The sequence below is a fragment of the Erinaceus europaeus genome, chromosome 17, assembly GCF_950295315.1.
Source record: "Erinaceus europaeus chromosome 17, mEriEur2.1, whole genome shotgun sequence".
Taxonomy (NCBI): domain Eukaryota; kingdom Metazoa; phylum Chordata; class Mammalia; order Eulipotyphla; family Erinaceidae; genus Erinaceus; species Erinaceus europaeus.
This window is the reverse complement of record NC_080178.1, coordinates 64115981-64133183: the sequence shown is the minus strand read 5'-3', so window position 1 is coordinate 64133183 and position 17203 is coordinate 64115981. Positions and strand designations below refer to the sequence as shown.

The 17203-nt window shown below is 56.1% G+C and overlaps 1 protein-coding gene and 1 long non-coding RNA gene across 4 annotated transcripts; one reads left to right on the top strand and one right to left on the bottom strand.

Annotated features, from left to right (window-relative positions):
- Nucleotides 1-961: 961 nt before the first annotated feature.
- ATG16L2 (autophagy related 16 like 2) lies at nt 962-15259 on the top strand. Of its 3 annotated transcripts, none has more exons than XM_060176868.1 (18): nt 964-1148; nt 2637-2736; nt 3272-3374; nt 8302-8375; nt 8479-8730; nt 8814-8879; nt 9149-9262; nt 10406-10468; nt 10932-11040; nt 11399-11504; nt 12321-12391; nt 12618-12689; nt 12789-12909; nt 13210-13315; nt 13863-14012; nt 14174-14221; nt 14318-14419; nt 14935-15259. In XM_060176868.1, exons 1-18 carry the CDS (start codon nt 1028-1030, stop codon nt 15020-15022), a joined length of 1866 nt encoding a protein of 621 aa, XP_060032851.1. In that variant the 5' UTR covers nt 964-1027; the 3' UTR covers nt 15023-15259. The 3 variants fall into 3 exon arrangements, with proteins under 3 accessions (XP_060032852.1, XP_060032851.1, XP_060032853.1); XM_060176870.1 differs by lacking the exon at nt 964-1148 and adding an exon at nt 2276-2344; XM_060176869.1 differs by lacking the exon at nt 10406-10468 and having other exon boundaries at nt 962-1148.
- LOC132533887 (uncharacterized) lies at nt 4805-8489 on the bottom strand. The gene is made up of 2 exons (XR_009545640.1): nt 8311-8489; nt 4805-5047 (listed from the first exon to the last, which is right to left on the bottom strand). It is a non-coding gene; the product is annotated as an uncharacterized LOC132533887 (long non-coding RNA).
- Nucleotides 15260-17203: the final 1944 nt, after the last annotated feature.

The window sequence follows — 17203 nt, the reverse complement described above, 5'->3', positions numbered from 1 at the left end:
TCTGCAGGTGTCTGTCTTTCTCTCCCCCTCTCTGTCTTCCCCTCCTCTTTCCATTTCTCTCTGTCCTATCCGACAATAAGGACATCAATAACACCAACAATAATAACTACAACAATAAAACAAGGGCAACAAAAGGGAATAAATAAATAAATAAATATTAAACATAAAGAGTTCAACTTGATTCTTTTGCATATGGAAATCCAGTTGTCCCAGCATCATTTGTTGAAGAAATAATCTCTCTCTCCCTCTCTTTCTCCTTTCTTTCTTTTTTCTGTCAGGGACCAAAGCCAGGACATAAATATATGTGCAGTATGCTAACACTGAGCAACTCATGATTCACTGTCAAGTGCATTTGCAAGAGGCCGCCCACATGAAGTGACCTCTGAGCCCTGATGGGGAGTAGAGGCTGCTGGCCAGTCCAGCCACCCCCGCCCCACAATTTCAGGCAAGTTTCCTCTCTGCTCTGGGTCAGAGGTTTGCTAGGGGAAGCCAGTCCGTCCCTCACCTCTCAGGACCTGACTTTTCTGTGAAGCCCCTAAACCCTGCTGCTCACGTGTCATCCTGGCCTCTGATACACTGAATTTTTTAGAGCCTCTCTCATCGAACTTTGGCACTCGTTCTTCCTGGTGTCTGAAATCGTTTTCTCTCCTCCTGGCCTCTCCACCCAGCCTCATATGCCATAGCCTCAGGATAGCAGGGACCCTTTTTCCTGTGTCGCACGGAGCTGCCTTGTGCCCACCGCCTCCGATCCGGAGTTCCCTCGGTGGGAGGACAGCTCTGGCGACTAGGAGTGCGGGGGTCACCCAGAAGACCTGTGACCCCCGAAAGTAGTAAGAGTAGTAAGTGGGCGACAATGTTGGGGTCCTACCGGTTTGCATTGGGGTCACTGCTCAGACGGCGCTTGGTACCGTGTGTGGGGTTTTCCCACCGTGGCCCGCCCCCTGGCGTCACGGAGGCCCCTGGAGGCCCCGCCCGCCCCGGGCGCCCTCCAGGAGGAGGTGGAGCAGGGTGGCGGGAGGCTGAGGCCATGGCCGGGCCCCGCGCCCCGGACGCCCCCGCGGCCGCCAGCTGGAAGCGCCACATCGTGCGGCAGCTGCGGCAGCGGGACCGCGCGCAGAAGAGCGTCTTCCTGGAGCTGGTGCCGGCCTGTGAGTGCGCGCCGGGGCTTACTTAGCACAGGGCCGTGAAGGGGCCGAGGACCGGGCTGTGCAGGGGTGGGGGCCTGGGCTAGCTGCTGGGCCTGTGGCTCAGCACATGGCCGGCATTCCTGCTCCTCCTTGGACGGAGTCTCTTCTCCCAGGCCCAGCCTCCTTCCCCAAGGACTGCTTTGTAGGGTGTCTCCGTTGCTTCCTCCCCTGGTGTTCTGCCTGGGTAGCCTGCTCTGTCCATTTGGTCCCCATAGGCCCCGAGAAGACACAGGGACTGTCCAGAGAGCTGCTGCTCAGCCTGGGCAGGGGCTAAATGGGACGACATCGCTAGGGAGGAAGAGTGGGCTCTGCTTCTTCTGTGCCAGGCCCACCCGGGCTGCAGGGGGGCAGACTTAGGCATGAGGCCAGACTCACTGAGAGTGATTGTGGCCTTCAGTTGGGGTGAGCAGGTCAGATCTCTGCTCACCTGAGGGTCTGTGTCTGGGCTGCAAGTCTAACCACAGTGTTGCCCGCCCCCCCCCCCCCCAACACACACAGCAGCAGCATCACGGGTGGGTGGGGCTTGCCTGCTGTCTGGCTGCCTCACCCCTCCAGCTGAGCTGGGTTCAGGTCCTGGGCAACTTCTCTGAAACCTTCCAGGTTTCTGTCCTCTCACTTTAGAATTGTGAGGTCAGCCTCCCCTCCCCAATCCCCCCCCCCCAGCTCTGATGGACAGTGGAACCATTCTGTTTGTGGGAGGACTCGCCCTCTTCTCCCCACAAGGAAGCGCACATCTCAGGGACTAGAAAGCCCCTAGGAGGCTGAGATTACAGACAGGTCTGTCCACTAAGCCTCAGGCTTCTCACCCAAAATGTGAGCAGAGTGGCATGTATGACTCTAGTGTGAGAAGTAAGCTGGGAACCTCAGCTGAGGCGACAGGTAAGGAACTGAGAGAAGTAAACTGAGAGCTAGGCCTAGGCCTGTCAAACCCCCCCCACCCCCCCACCTCCACCACCGTAGCCTGGAGCTGGTGAGAAAGAGGAAGTGATTGGGTAAGGGTGCAGGGAGGTGTGTGTGCAACTTCACAACTCAAGGAGTCTGGGTGATTGCTTAAGGGCTTTCACTTCTAGCCTGGTGTGCGGTGTGTGTGTGTGTGTGTTTGTGTGTGTCCATCCTCTTTTATAGTCATCCCAGGGAAGGAGCTCTTCTTTAAGGTGGTGAGTTGCCCAAGACCACAGCAGGTGGAGCTGGGTGTGCTTCTTTACTCCTGGGCAGGGATGAACCAGCTCCTAGGCTCTCCTTCCCTCAGGACCTGGCAGTGCCTAGCCAGCAGAGCTAGTCTGGTCCTGGGAGAGGAGATTTCCACCTTGGAGGGCTTGGTAGCTCTTGCCTGACAGCAGCCCCCCTACACCCCTTGTGCATCCTGGAGGTGCCTGCAGTCCTTCCAGCTAGAAAAAGCAGATGTGTTCCAGGAGCCTACTGCCCCAGGCTCACCTCTTATACCCCTAGATAACCGGCTCCTCGAGAAAGCAGAGCTGCTGGCCCACATCTCAGAGAAGATACAGCTTGAAACAAACGAAGCCATTTCCACTGTCCCTCTGGGCCCCTGGTGAGTGTGTGCATGGGCGTGTTCACAATGGTTGTCTGTGTCTGGGCCCTGCCCCCAACTGCCTGGCACCCGTCAGTCCTGGCTGCAGCCCAGAGGAGGGGGCAGGAGGGCTCTGGAACCTCCTAGGCCAGCTGCTGAGTGTCCCTTCATCCCCACTGTCCCCAGTCCATCCTGTGTCTGTTCCATCTTCCCTCTCCAGCTCATGTGGCTGTCTCTCCTTCTGTCTCTATCTCCCACTGCCCGCCCTGGCTCCCGTAGTAGTTCTGATTTTCTACTCCAAGGACAGGGTAGAGGGGTGGCCCAGCAATGGCATGAGTCTGGGCTGAGAGGTGTTTCTTGAGGAGGGGCTTTGAACAGGCACCTGAAGCCCTGTGAAGCCCAGAACAGAGGGGCAGTTCTTTCTGGAGATACGTCTCTCTTCCACTGTGGAGGCTGCCTGGCATCCACCCCCTTCTGGAGGAACTTCATGGCTCTAGCTGTTATTGCCGGTGCCTCAGGCTGCTGTGGGCTGAACACTACTCTCACTGGTTGGCAGGAGCCAGGAGCCAGCACCTGACTCAGAGCGAGTTTCACCTCCAGCCACTCTGAGGGCCAAGTGGCAAGAGGAGAAGGAGGGCCTCCAGCTGGTGTGCGGTGAGGTAGGCTGGGAAAGGGTCAGGGCTCAGGCCTGTGTGACTGTGTGTGGAGGTATGTTTTCAGGGACTTTTCAGGTTTGGTGACTTGAAGCAGGACAGGGTAAGAGCTTGCTAGCTTGGCTCTGCAGTGGGGGTTGAAGAGGACAGTGAAGGAGGGGTGAGGGGCGAGCCCAGGGGTGTTTGGGGTGGGCAGTTAGCCCGTGCCCCTTCCAGTGATCAGCCTGCTCTGCTCATCACTTGCTCATCAGCCCCATCCCTGGCATCATTCGCTGCTCAGTGCACAAGTGCAGAATGAGTGAGCTGGCTTGCCTCCACTTGACACCACTGTCCCCGCCATGGTGTCTCTTGGCTTATTAATAATAGAAACTATCTCCATAAAAAAAAAAGAGGGAGCTGGGTGGTAGTGCAGTGGGTTAAGCGAACATGGTGCAGAGCGTAAGGACCAGCAGAAGGATCCAAGTTCGAGCCCCTGGCTCCCCACCTGCAGGGGAGTCGCTTCCCAATCGGTCAGCAGATGTCTATCTCTCCTCCTCTCTGTCTTCCCCTCCTCTCTCCATTTCTCTCTGTCCTACCCAACAACGACATCAGTAACAACAACAGTAATAACTACAACAATAAAACAACAAGGGCAACAAAAGGGAAAAAATAAATATTAAAAAAAAGTAAAAAAAAAGGGGAGTCGGGCTGTAGCGCAGCGGGTTAAGCACAGGTGGCGCAAAGCACAAGGACCAGCATAAGGATCCTGGTTCGAACCCCGGCTCCCCATCTGCAGGGGAGTCGCTTCACAGGCGGTGAAGCAGGTCTGCAGGTGTCTATCTTTCTCTCCTCCTCTCTGTCTTCCCCTCCTCTCTCCATTTCTCTCTGTCCTATCCAACAACGACAACAACAATAACTACAACAATAAAACAACAAGAGCAACAAAAGGGAATAAATAAATTAAAAAAAAAAAAAAGACCAGATGCATTCCAGGAGTTGGCACAATGGTTAAAGCTTGGTCTCTCAAGCATAAGGTCCTGAGTTCAATCCTTGGCACTGAACATGCCAGAATGGTGCTTTGGTTCTTGTTCTCCCTCTCACTTTCTCTCAAATAAAGAAAGAAAGGTTTTTAAAGCCAGGCATTAAACAAACGCATGCTTGTGTGAATGTTTCAAGTGAACAGAAGCCCACAGGATAAGAAAGTCAAGTAAAAGCCCCTTGTATCACCTTTCCCGTGATATCTTGGGTGTATCTTCCAGTGCTCCCAAGCTGGGCTCCCTCATTCTCCTGTCTCTGGTGCATCTCTTGCCACTGTCAAGTCTCTGATAAGGCTTATGGGCCCGCTGTCTGGGGTCCTTCTGTGTACTCCTTGGCCATCAGCACTTACCCTGTCACCTCAGACACACATGCCAATTCTCACTGGTCAGGCAGGAGATGAGGGAGGCTTTTTCTTTAACTCGTATTTATTTTTGCCGGAATTCAAGTTTGCACAATTTTACCATTCCTACAGTCTCTCTTTTTAGAGGGTGAGAGATAGAGGTAGAGACACAGAGAGAGGAGAGACCCCAAACTACTGCTCTACTGCTGGTGGAGCTTCTCCCCTTGATGGTGCTTCTCTCCTGTATGGTGCTGAAGGCTCAAACCTGAGTCCTTGTGCATGATAAGGTGTGCACTCTACTGGATGAACTATCTTCTGGCTCCTATAAATTAAAAAAAAATTTAAAAAATATTTATTCCCTTTTGTTGCCCTTGTTGTTTTATTGTTGTAGTTATTATTGTTGTTGTTGATGTCGTCAATGTTGGATAGGACAGAGAGAAATACAGAGAGGAGGGGAAGACAGAGAGGGGGAAAGATAGATACCTGCAGACCTGCTTCACCGCTTGTGAGGTGACCCACCCTGCAGGTGGGGAGCTGGGGGCTGGTCCTTGCGCTTTGCACCATGTGTGCTTAACCCGCTGTGCTACCGCCCGACTCCCCCCTATTAATTTTTATTGCCACCAGAGATTTCTGCACCTTCACCACTGCTCCTGCAGGGCTTTTTTTTTTTTTTTTTTTTTTAAACTTTCCAGTCTCAGAGACAGAGACCACAGCACCACAGCATGGAGCTTCTCTGAGGTGCATGTGGTGCCAGGGGCTTGAACTCAGGCACTCAAACATTGTCAAGTGTGCACTCTACTACGTAAGCCATCGCTTAGCCTCTTAATTAAAACATACTATTTACTTTTGGCTTGCCAGGGCTCTGCACATGTGAAACTTCATTACTCCAGGCTGCCTTTTTCAGACAGAGAGGGAAAGGGAGCACAGCACTGAAGCTCCCCAGGGTGTTAATGCTCCTCTGCTGCGGTGCCACACAGGAGTGCATGCCCAGGCAGGCTCAAATTGGGGTCATACATTTGGCAAGGCAGGTACCAGGTGGCTATGTCTCTGGCTTCTCTCTCTCTCTTTGCCTGAGAGTTATTGCTTGGGCTTGGTGCCTGTACTGTGAATCTACTACTCCTGGCAGCTCCCCCCCCACCTTTTCCACTTTATTCGATAAGACAGAAAGAAATTAAGAGGGGAGGGGGGGAAAGAGTAGGGAAAAAGATAGACACCTGCAGACCTGCTTTACTGCTTGTGAAATTTTCCACTGCAGGTGGGGAGCAGGGGCTTGAATCTGGATCTTTGCACTGGCCCTTGAGCATAGTACTATGTGTGCTTAACCAGGTGCACCACCACCCGGCCCCCTTTCATTTTTTAATTATCTTTATTTATTTATTGGATGGAAACAGCCAGAAATTGAGAGGGTAGGGAGAGAGACATAAAGACACCTGTACCCCTGCTTCATCACTCGCAAAGCTTTCTCCCTGCAGGTGGGGACCAGGGGCTTGAACCTGGGTCCTTGTGCACTGTAACATGTGTGCTCAACCAGCTGTAGCACCATCCAGCCCCATTCTCTTGTTTACCTTTTAGAACAGCTTCACATAGTCACAATAGTCACGTATCTATACTATTTTAGCCTTTATTTTTATAATAATCATAGTCACAGAAAGTTACAATGACAGTGCTGAGAAGTCACGTGTCCCGCCGTCCAGCTTCTCCCACTGGTTGTGTCTTCTGTGATTAGAGTTCAACCAGAAGTTGAAGCTGGCATGAAGAATGCATAGCGTTCTTAGCCATGCTGCCACTGGTATAGATCTGTGTGGCCACTCAAGTACAGCACTACTTCCTCATCCCAAAGAGCTCCCTCTGACCGCCCAACCACCCCCTAGCTTCTGGCAGCCACTGCTGTTTCCCATCTTTAGTATTAGAATTTTAAAAATCATTTAACAATGTAAAAGCAAAACCTTGATGGAAGTAAGCAGCAGGTGGGGTAGTGGAAATGGTGGTTTGAAAGCTGCATGGTGGGGAGGATAAACGTGATAGGCTGGGCCAGCTCTGTGAGCTGATCTCCTGGCTGCAGGGGCAGGGTCCCTTCGCAGACCCCCCGGCACAGGGGGCCACACTCGTGCAGGGGCAGCAACGCCCTGACCCTCATGCAGCTCCTCCCTTTCCAAGCCCGTGAGAAACACAGGCACAGGTCAGGACAGGAACCCTCAGCCTCAGCTATCTCCTTGTTTCCTCCTGTCACAGTGGCGGGGACAGCTGTGGTGGGGTCCATCTCTCTCGCTGGCCCCTAACTCAGAGGGTGGGACTTAATCTCTGTGGCTTCCCCAGCTCCTGGCTCCTGTTTGAAGGACTGCTGAAGTGACCCTCACCTCCACTCTAGGGCTGGGGCCAGTCCCAGTATTCAGTCTGGGCCCCACACCCTCACCATCCACCTGGTTTTGTTGTTGTTGTTTTAACCCCGGGAGGTAGCACAATGGATGGAGTGTTGGACTCTTGAGAATGAAGTCCTGAGTTTGGCCCCTGGCATTGGACGTGCCCAAGTGATGCTGTGGTTCTCCCTGTTGTCCAGGATGCCTGTTGCCCTTGTGCAGGGATTGGAGAGGTGGGGAGCACAGCCCACATTTCTCGAGCCCTTCCTGTAAACCAGACCTACACTTGGACAGACTTCCAACTCCTTTGGAGCAACTGTTAGGTGGCCTGGTCTCAATTATCAGCACTGCCACTTAGCGGGGTGACTTTGGGCAGGACACAGTCTCTTTATGCCATTGTGCTTGCCTGTAAAATGCCATGACTAACAGTGACACCTCGTGGTGGTGGTGCTGTAGTTAAAAGAAAAGAAAAGGGGGGTCGGGCGGTGGCGCAGTGGGTTAAGCGCATGTGGCGCAAAGCGCAGGGACCGGCGTGGGGATCCCGGTTCGAGCCCCCGGCTCCCCACCTGCAGGGGAGTCGCTTCACAGGCGGTGAAGCAGGTCTGCAGGTGTCTATCTTTCTCTCCCCTTCTCTGTCTTCCCCTCCTCTCTCCATTTCTCTCTGTCCTATCCAACAACGAATTGCGTCAACAAGGGCAATAATAATAACCACAACGAAGCTACAACAAGGGCAACAAAAGGGGGGAAAAATGGCCTCCAGGAGCGGTGGATTCATGGCGCAGGCACCGAGCCCAGCAATAACCCTGGAGGAGGAAAAAAAAAAAAAAAAAAAAAAAGGCGAATCTGTATAACATGCTCAGACAAGGCCTGGCGCACATCCCTGCTATGACCGACATTTGTCATTCTGAGCTATGTATCTGTTATTCTTTGTTATCACTTCGTGGTATGCGGGGAGGTGAGCACTGTCGTTGCCATTTTACAGGTGAGCAAGAAGTCAGAGCAGGTTTGGAGAGGTTAAGTAACTACTCAGGTGCACAGCCAGGTCTGGGGTGCAGGGGGGGAGGGCGCAGGTGCGGGGTGCAGACGGGTGCAGGGGGTAGGTGCAGGGGTGGCGGGGTGCAGGGGGCCGGGTGCAGGTGCGGGCTGTGGGGTGCGGGGGCACTAGCGCCCCGCCTCTCCGGGTGGCTGGAGGTCCCACCGCCCGCCCGCCCGCCCCCAGATGGCCTACCAGGTGGTGGAGAGGAGCGCGGCGCTGGGCGCCCTGGAGTCGCAGCTGGAGGAGCGGCGGGGCAGGTAAGGCGCGGCAGGTGGGGTCGGGGGGCGCGAGGGGCGCCGCGGAGGGCTGGGGTCTGCGGGCGGGAGGCCGGCGGGTGACGGCGGCGCTGCCCGCGCCCAGGCTGGCGGCTCTGGAGGCCCGCGTGGCGCAGCTGCGGGAGGAGCGGGACCTCTGGAGCGAGCAGGTGGACGCGCGGCGGGCGCGCAACGCCCAGCGGCGGGCGGCCTACGACGACCTGCGCGCGCGCGCCGCGGGCCAGGAGGCCTCACTGCGCAGGCTCGAGGAGGAGGCGCGCGACCTGCTGGAGCGGCTGGTGCAGCGCAAAGCGCGCGCCGCGGCGGAGCGCAACCTGCGGAACGAGCGCCGAGAGAGGTGCGCGCCGGACCCGCCCCCAGGGGACGGGGGGGACAGGCCTGGGAGCTGCGCCCGCGCTCAGGATGCTTTTCTCCCCCCAGAGCCAAGCAGGCGCGGGTGTCCCAGGAGCTGAAGAAGGCTGCCAAGCGGACCGTGAGCATCAGCGAGTAAGCGGCGCCCAGAACTGCCCGCCCTCCCGCCTGCGCGGTGTCTGTGCACCTGACGTACACACATACACACACACACACACACACACACACACACACACACACACACACACACACACACACACACACACACACACACACACACACACACACACACACACACACACACACACACACACACACACACACACACACACACACACCCCTACCTTCGTCCTGGGTCTGCGCTGCCTCGCCTCCAGCCTTCTTGAGCATCCTTCTCTTTCCAGGAGCCCAAACCCCCTTGGGGATGAGTATAGGGAGGGAGCCAAGACTCTGAGCCCGGCCGCTGAGCCCGAGTTGCTGGAGAGCGAGGCCCGGGAGAAGTGGAAGAGGTCCTTCAGGTGAGGCTTGCCGCAGAGCTGCGACCAGATCGCTGCGCCAGCGTCTTCCTCTAGAGCCGTGGCACCAGTTCTGTCTTTAAGATTTTTAGATATTAACTGCTGTTTAAAAAAAAAAATGCTTGTTTTAGATTCATCACACGGTAGAGAGAGAATTTCATGAGATACACAGAGAGAAGGTAACGCACTGTCGTACCTGGAGCACCGGGGATCAAGCCAGGAGCCTCAGGCATACAAGTCAGATGCTCTCCCAGTTGAGCTATCTCCCCAACCGCTGATGCCAAGTCATGGACTGGGAGGGGCTTTGGTCAGACCTGGGCTACAGCTCTCACCTGCCTCGACAGGTTTGACCTCCAGTGTTTAGAGCTACCAGGCACCTAAAACTCTTATCTTCACCCCTTTCCTTTCCAGAAAGAGCTGGGGGGGGGGGGGCGTTTGGTGATAGGCGCCACTGGGAAGTAAAGTGCAAGGGAAGGCCCGGGCCCAGTTGCCCGTGTGTGTGTGCGTGTGTGTGTGTGTGTGTGTGTACACAGGTGTGCAGTGTGGACCCAAGGGTGTGTGTGAAAAGTCAGTATGTCTGGGTGTGAGTGTACTCAGATGAGGCCTGACTGGACCTTCAGCCCATGGCTGCACCTGTCTGAACCCCCCCCCCCCATGTGTCTTGATTAGTTCCATTTCCCTCCCCAACCCTTCTCGAGTCCAAAGGTGTCCAGACCATTGAAGGAACCTTGGGGATGGGCCTCAGGCACTGGCCCCCAAAGTCCAAGACTGCCCCAAGGGCCAAGCCATCCTAGGATTCATCTCCCAGGCATCCCTGAGGCCACGTGGCACCTCTAGGTCTCCCCTGTGTGCCTCGTGTCTTCCCAGCTTGGGGGCACCCCACCTGCAAGTCTCATCTCTGACCCCGGGGGAGTTTGGTCGGGAACCACTTGGGTCTCGAGGCAGTCGGAGGCATTCATGGAAATGCTGGGAGTTGTCACCCTGTCTTGGCTTCCCTTAGCCTCTCTACTCCTCACTCACTCACTCACTCACTCACTCTTTCTGCCTTGAAGGAGGCCTGTTCTTGCTGGGGCTGTGGGCTTCCTGGCAAGGTGTCAAGGTGATGTGTGGCCAGGCCCGAAGCCCGTCTCTCTTGATCCTGCCCAGGTCTGCCTCCACCACCTCCCTGACGCTGTCTCGCTGTGTGGATGTGGTGAAGGGGCTTCTGGAGTAAGTGTATGTGTGTGAGCTCTGCCAGGCCCTGGGCTTGGTCTATGCGTGTGCTGTTTGTATGTTGCTGGGCTGTCTGCTTGGGAATCTCTCTCTGCTGAACCTCAGAGACCAGAGCTGCTGACCCCGGCCTTGCTCCCAGCTCTTCCCTGGGCCCAGGGTTCCCATTTGAGACTGGGCAGGAGTTACCACCCACTTGGGAAACTGTGGTTCAGAGACCCCAGAACAGGGGTCTTGGCTCAGGGTCCCAGAGCCTAGCAGGAGCCCCAGCTCAACCTAGCTCAACATTCCTCTGTGCTGCCTGCCCTTCCCCTCTGCACACTGGTCCTGGGGGCACAGGCTGGGTCAGGGAGCACGCTCACTGAGCCCCTGGGTTGTCTGTTGCCTTTCATGTCTGCTTTCATGTCTGCCTGGGACTCCTCTGTCAGCTCTGTGCTGACTGCCCCCCCCTCAACCCCCCTAGTTTCAAGAAGAGGAGAGGCCACTCAGTTGGGGGAGTACCAGAGCAGAAGTACCAGAGCATCCCGGTGTGTGTGGCTGCTCGGCTCCCTAGCCGGGCCCAGGACGTGCTGGTAAGGGAGGGAGGGGTGCTGGGGTGAGGCAGGGGCTGAGGGGTCCTTAGGGGGCAAGGCTGGGCTCAGCAGGAGCAGTTTCCTAGGTGTGGGTAGGAGCGAGGGTGGTAGAGTCACTGGATGGCCAGGCAGGGGGGCAGGTGGCAGTGTTGAGCCCAGGTGTGGCATGGTTTGCAACTCCAAGCTTGGATGAAGAGCCTACCTCGCGCGCATGCGCACGCGCATGTGTGTGTGTGTGTGTGTGTATGCATGTGTGTGTATGCATGTGTGTGTGCGCGTGCGTGCACGTGTGTGTGCCTCAAGCCTGCACAGCGTTGCATGTGGTGAGCACTGGGCAGCAGCCCCCCTTCTTCTACAGGACGCCCACCTCTCTGAGGTCAATGCTGTTCGTTTTGGCCCCAACAGCAGCCTCCTGGCCACAGGTGGGGCTGATTGCCTCATCCACCTCTGGAGTGTGGTGGGCGGTAAGGAGCCCCCCCCCCCCCCCCCCGTGTCTCCCCACCACTTGCTCCTGGGTGGGCATAGTTTTGGGTGTTCCCTTACCTGAAAATTTATTTGTGGGCAGTGGCCAAATGACCTCTTGGCAAGAGTTCTGGGCTCACTGCTTTAAGGAAACTCAGCCCCCAGGGATAGGGAGGGTTGAGGAAGTGGGGGTCCTCCATCACGGGGTCCCTGACGCTCACCAGGACACCTCTTCTAGCACTTATGGGGCTGTCAGAACAAGGCAGGTACTGTTTACTCTGTTCTCATTGTGTGTGTGTGTGTGTGTGTGTGTGTGTGTGTGTATGTGTGTTACGGGGGTGGAACTGGCATGAGGGCCAGCTTCTGGAGGCTTCTTAAAGTTAAGTCTCCAGCTGGCCTAGTCCTGACTTGCTGTGTGACCTGGAAATGGTCTCTCTCTGATCCTGTCCATCTTAGTGAGAGGACTGCCTGTCCACTGGAGCCCCCTACTGGCGATTCAGGAAGGTGCAGCCTCTACCTAATGGACCAATTTTATCTACCTAGGAGACTGCTCTTCTCCCGGTTCTAGCTCTTCCTTTTAATTTTTTTTTAAAAGATTTGTTAATAGGAGAGAGAGAGTGTGTGTGTGAAGGAGAGAGAGAGAGGGAGGTGAGGAGGGAAAGGAAGAGAGAGCATGCCAGAGTATCACTCTGGCACATTTGAATCTGGGGATCCAACTTGGAACCTCCTGCTTGCAAGTCCAGTGCTCCAGCTGCTGTGCCACATCCCAGGCAGCTTTAGTCATCTCATTTCACTTGTCCCTTTCCCTGGTCCCCCAGGTCGCCTGAAGGCCAACCAGACCCTCGAAGGAGCTGGTGGCAGTATCACCAGTGTGGACTTCGACCCTTCGGTGAGGGGACTTTGCCCAGTGAAGTGTGGTGCCCTACCCTGGGAGTTCTTGTGGGCAGTGGGGGCTAATGGGCATCCTAGAGCCAGCCGCTCCTCCACACGTCCCCTTCTCTGGGCCCAGAAGCTCCTGACCTGCCTGGATGACCTGGGCTGCCCAGCCTACTCTGGGGCCCGAGGACAGAGCCCCAGACAGGCCCAGGCCCAGTGCTTCTCCTTCTCCCCTTCAGGGCACCCAGATCCTGGCAGCTACTTACAATCAAGCCGCCCAGCTCTGGATGGTGGGGGAGGCACAGTCCAAGGTGAGACCTGCCTGGGGGGGGGGGCCTGGGGGTCAGGGTCTGGACAGGGTGTCATGGTCTTTTGGCCATGCTCTTAATTCATATCTGGGGTGGGGACAGGAGACACTGTCTGGACACACAGACAAGGTGACAGCAGCCAAGTTCAAGTTGACAAGGCACCAAGCAGTGACCGGGAGCCGAGACCGCACAGTGAAGGAGTGGGATCTTGACCGAGCCTATTGTGAGAGGCCTGGTGACCATCCCCAGCCCCTCACCCACCAGGAACTGCGGCCAGACCATGAGTGACCTCAGCCTGCTCTCTGGGAGAGGCTGGGAGAGTCAGGGGCTTGGGGTGACATCTCCTAGAGGCCCTTTCCTACCCTCGGTGACCCCAGGCTTTGGGTTGGGAAGCAGGGGCTGGGGTCTGGGCTGGGGAGGACACTGCCCCTAACCCCTATGGGCCTCTGGACTTCAGCCTTCCCATATGTCCAGTAGGTGGGCCCCTGACAGCCTTTCCCTTAGGTATCACCCTGTTTCCCAGGTTCTAGGACCATCAATGTCTTTTCCTACTGTAATGACGTGGTGTGTGGGGACCATGTCATCATCAGTGGCCACAATGACCAGAAGATCCGGTTCTGGGATAGCAGGTAACAGGGCCTGGGCTGTGGGTGGGTGGGGGGAGGCAAGGCTATGGAAAGGAGGGTGCTGTGGGTGGGCACTGTCTGATGGTGGTCCCTGTGCTGGGCCAGGGCCTTTGAAGGCCCAGCTGCCCATCTCCCCGGCAGCCCTGGCTCCACTGCAGGACTCCTGGCCCTCAGTGACCCAGGTGAAGAAACCTCTTTTTCCAGACAGCTACCACTTTTAATCAAGAAGAACAAAAATTTGACGTGTTTTTTTTAAGCCCAAGAACCTAAAAGGGGGTGTGAAGGCGAGAGCCTGGTTCAGTGGCCGCCAATCTCTGGTCTCCTCAGTGGCCTTAGTAGCTGCTGGGCTCACTCCCTCACAGACAGGAAGACACATGCATGGCTGTTCCTCTGCCACTTCCTGTAGTGATCGGGGGTTTTCAGTGCGCGCGCTGAGTCCTGGCTCCCCAGTTCAGCCCGGACTACAAAGAGCTGAGAGGTCGCTGGAGGCCTTTCAGGAGGCACCTCCCCAGGGCAGCTGTTCTCATCGGTCTCTGTCTCTGCTCCCCAGGGGCCCCCGCTGCACTCAGGTCATCCCCATGCAGGGCCGGGTCACCTCTCTGAGCCTCAGCCATGACCAGCTGCACCTGCTCAGCTGCTCCCGGGATGACACCCTCAAGGTCATTGACCTGCGTGTCAGCAACATCCGCCAGGTGTTCAGGTAATGTTGGCCAAACCTACCATCTCCTGGGGAAGTAGGGGTGCAGGCATCCTCCCTGGAGATCCCCCGAACCACAGCCTGACAGCTGCTCAGAGAGGAAGCTCTAGAGCTCCTGCCGAGGAGTGGACATGAGCAGCTGCCTGCATCCTGTCTGCCCGCAGGGCCGATGGTTTCAAGTGTGGCTCAGACTGGACCAAAGCTGTGTTCAGGTGTGTCTGAGGGTGCCCTCCTGTGCCAGAGTGCCTCCTGTGACGTGTGTCCCTGTGTCTCCTCACCCATGTCTTTCCCTGCCGTGCCCCCTGCAGTCCAGACAGACGCTATGCGCTGGCAGGTTCTGGAGATGGAGCCCTCTACATCTGGGACGTGGACACCGGGAAGCTGGAGAGCAGCCTTCGGGGACCCCACTGGTGAGCACACACCTACTGCAGCTACCCCTACTTGGCCCCACACCTACCTCAGACCACCCCCACTGCGGCCCAGCCCAGAGCCCGTAATTGTCCACAAGGTGCCTCCCTAGGTGCTTATGGACTTGTCCTCCCCATAGCCCTTGAGCCCATTTTAAAAAATATTTATTTTCCCTTTTGTTGCCCTTGTTTTTTATTGTTATTGTTACTGATGTCGTCGTTAGGACAGAGAGAAATGGAGAGAGGAGGGGAAGACAGAGAGGGAGAGAGAAAGACAGACACCTGCAGACCTGCTTCACCACCTGTAAAGTGACTCCCCTGCAGGTGGGGAGCCGGGGGCTTGAACTAGGATCCTTATACTGGTCCCTGCGCTTTGTGCCACCTGCACTTAACCAGCTGCGCTACTGCCTGACTCCCCCTTGAGCCCATTCTACAGGCAAGGAAACAGGCCAGTAACTGGGGACAGACCGAGCAGGCTGCAGGCCCAGCTCCTGAAGCCCATCTCTCACTTTCCACAGCACTGCCATCAATGCCGTGGCCTGGTGCTGCTCAGGGGAACACGTGGTGAGCGTGGAGCAGGCCAGGAAGGCTGTGCTCTGGCGGTAATGTCATGCCACCTGCTCCACCAGCTGGAGTTCCAGTGAGAAGCTCCCAGTGGGGAACAGAAGTAACTCCTGCTCTGTGTGGGTGGGCCCCTCTGGAAACTTAAGAGGACAAAGGCCTGGCAGGACTAGGCCTTTCTGCTGACAACCCAGATGTGGGTTGGTGATCACAGATTTTTTTTTTTTAAGTTGCTCCACACTTTCTTTCCCCAAAGTGCAAAAGAAATTGCATATAAAGTGGTGTCTGCTTGTTGCCTGGTAGTACTCAGGGGATAGATGCCCAAGGGGCTGTGACCAAGGAGACCCAGGTTAGGTTTGGCTCTGCTGCCTCCTTCCTCACAGAACGGGGGCAGAAGCAGTCAGGCCTGTGTGTGGGTCTATGTCCAGGGAAGGACATTCTGCAGCAGAAGGCGGCCATGGGAATGTGTCCCTTGCAGGTCTAAGCCGATCAACCCTTTTGAGCCCCCAGCCTCTGGCACCTCAGAGTGAGGTCAAGGGTTATGGGAGGAAGGAGGTCGCCAGGAGGCAGCCCAGAGTCCCTGGATGCAAAGGTTCCAACACCTAAGAGATGGAGTTACCTATGTGTACAGTGGGCACCTTAGACTCAGGCTTGTGGATCTAGAGGAAGAGCCCGGGGGTGGGAGTGACCTCGGAGTATCTGCTTTAGTATCTACACCACACACCTCTGAGCCCAGAGTGGAGCTGAGAGGGCAGATGCTCAGCCCCTGCTGCCCTCCCTAGCCCCAGCCATGGAGACAGGGCCAATGGGTGGCCTCTGCTAGGCACCAGGTGGGTCTGCTCTGCTGTGATGCCACGGCCCCACTCTCAACTCCAGGCCTACTTCTTTGTACCCCAGGAAGCCATCTTGGGAGGGGGCTGGGGGCTTTGCCAGCTCTTGGTTGAAATGATTTCCTGGACAGGTGGCAGACAGCTGAGAGCTCAGATTATGGAAATAATGGTCTGGGATAGAACCTTGCCCCACAGCCTAGTAACTGAAGCATTTTATGCAAGCTTGACAACTTAGCTTGTCTTGACTTCTGAATGGTGAGACAATGCCACCCCTCACAGGCTGTTAGGACTCGATGTTGGCATGTGGAAAGCTCACGCCCATGTCCAAGGCCAGCCAATCTCCACTCGGCCACCTTCCTGATCACTGGCTAACCCAACATACTGTCCTAAGCTCTAGATACGCCTCCGCCTCTTGGGCACCATCTCCCTCGATGGATCCTCGCCCCACAGCTTCTTGAGCATCAAGTCCTAGAGCCACAATAACCCTCCCCTGTCCCTGTAGCTGTCTTCCCACCTCCCCCAAGAGAAACTCCTCATAGGACATTAAGCCTTCAAGAGAACCCTGCTGGCCTCAGCTGCCTCTCGTCCTCTGTCATTCTGAGGGCAGTTCTCACTCCACCCAGAATGTTCTTCCCTCTGTCTTCAAAATTCCCTTTGTGTCCCTCTCCCTGGAAGGCTCCCTTCACCCGCCAGCTGGCCCCTGTCTGTATCTCCTCCCATTTCCAGTCAAGGAGCTCCTGTTCTTCTTTTAGCGTTTGCCCTTCTTCCGTAGCCAGTCAACAGCGTCAGGTTGAGCCTGATGTAAAGTTTCGAGACCTCCTTTGAATCTGGAGAGGTGGCAGTCGTTGACTATGTGGGTCATAGTCTGTCTGGAGCCGCAGGGGTAGTTCGGGTCGTCTCTGGCTCCCCAGCGATGGAACATAGCGGCGCACCGGCCATGGCCTGTTCAATAGCGATTGAGGAGGGCCCAATCATAACGTGCTAGGTCAAAGCCGGGTTGACGCTTGCAGGGGTCTGTGATGAGGTGTTTGTTCTTTACCTCAGCTGACTGCCAGCTCTGTTTCCAAGAGACTGGAACAGAGAAGTTCAGTGTAGGCGTAGGGGACCAGATTGGGTGACGAGACGTCAAGCGTTGGACAGGGTGGGCGAAGATATCCGCGTATATTGGCAGGTGCGGTCGAGCGTAGACGTAAGGAGCTCCTGTAAAAGGCTAAAACAGACTGAGTATTCCTTGGGGCCAGGCTGGGCACGGAGAGTCTAGGAAGTGTTTCTGAATTGGCTAAGCCCTCTTACCGAGGATGCCCAATAGCTGAAGACTGTAGCCGGAGTCCTCTAGCCTTTGAATCCAACAGCTCCCAAGGACCAGCACCTAGCACCCCACCCCCTGGGCCGCCCA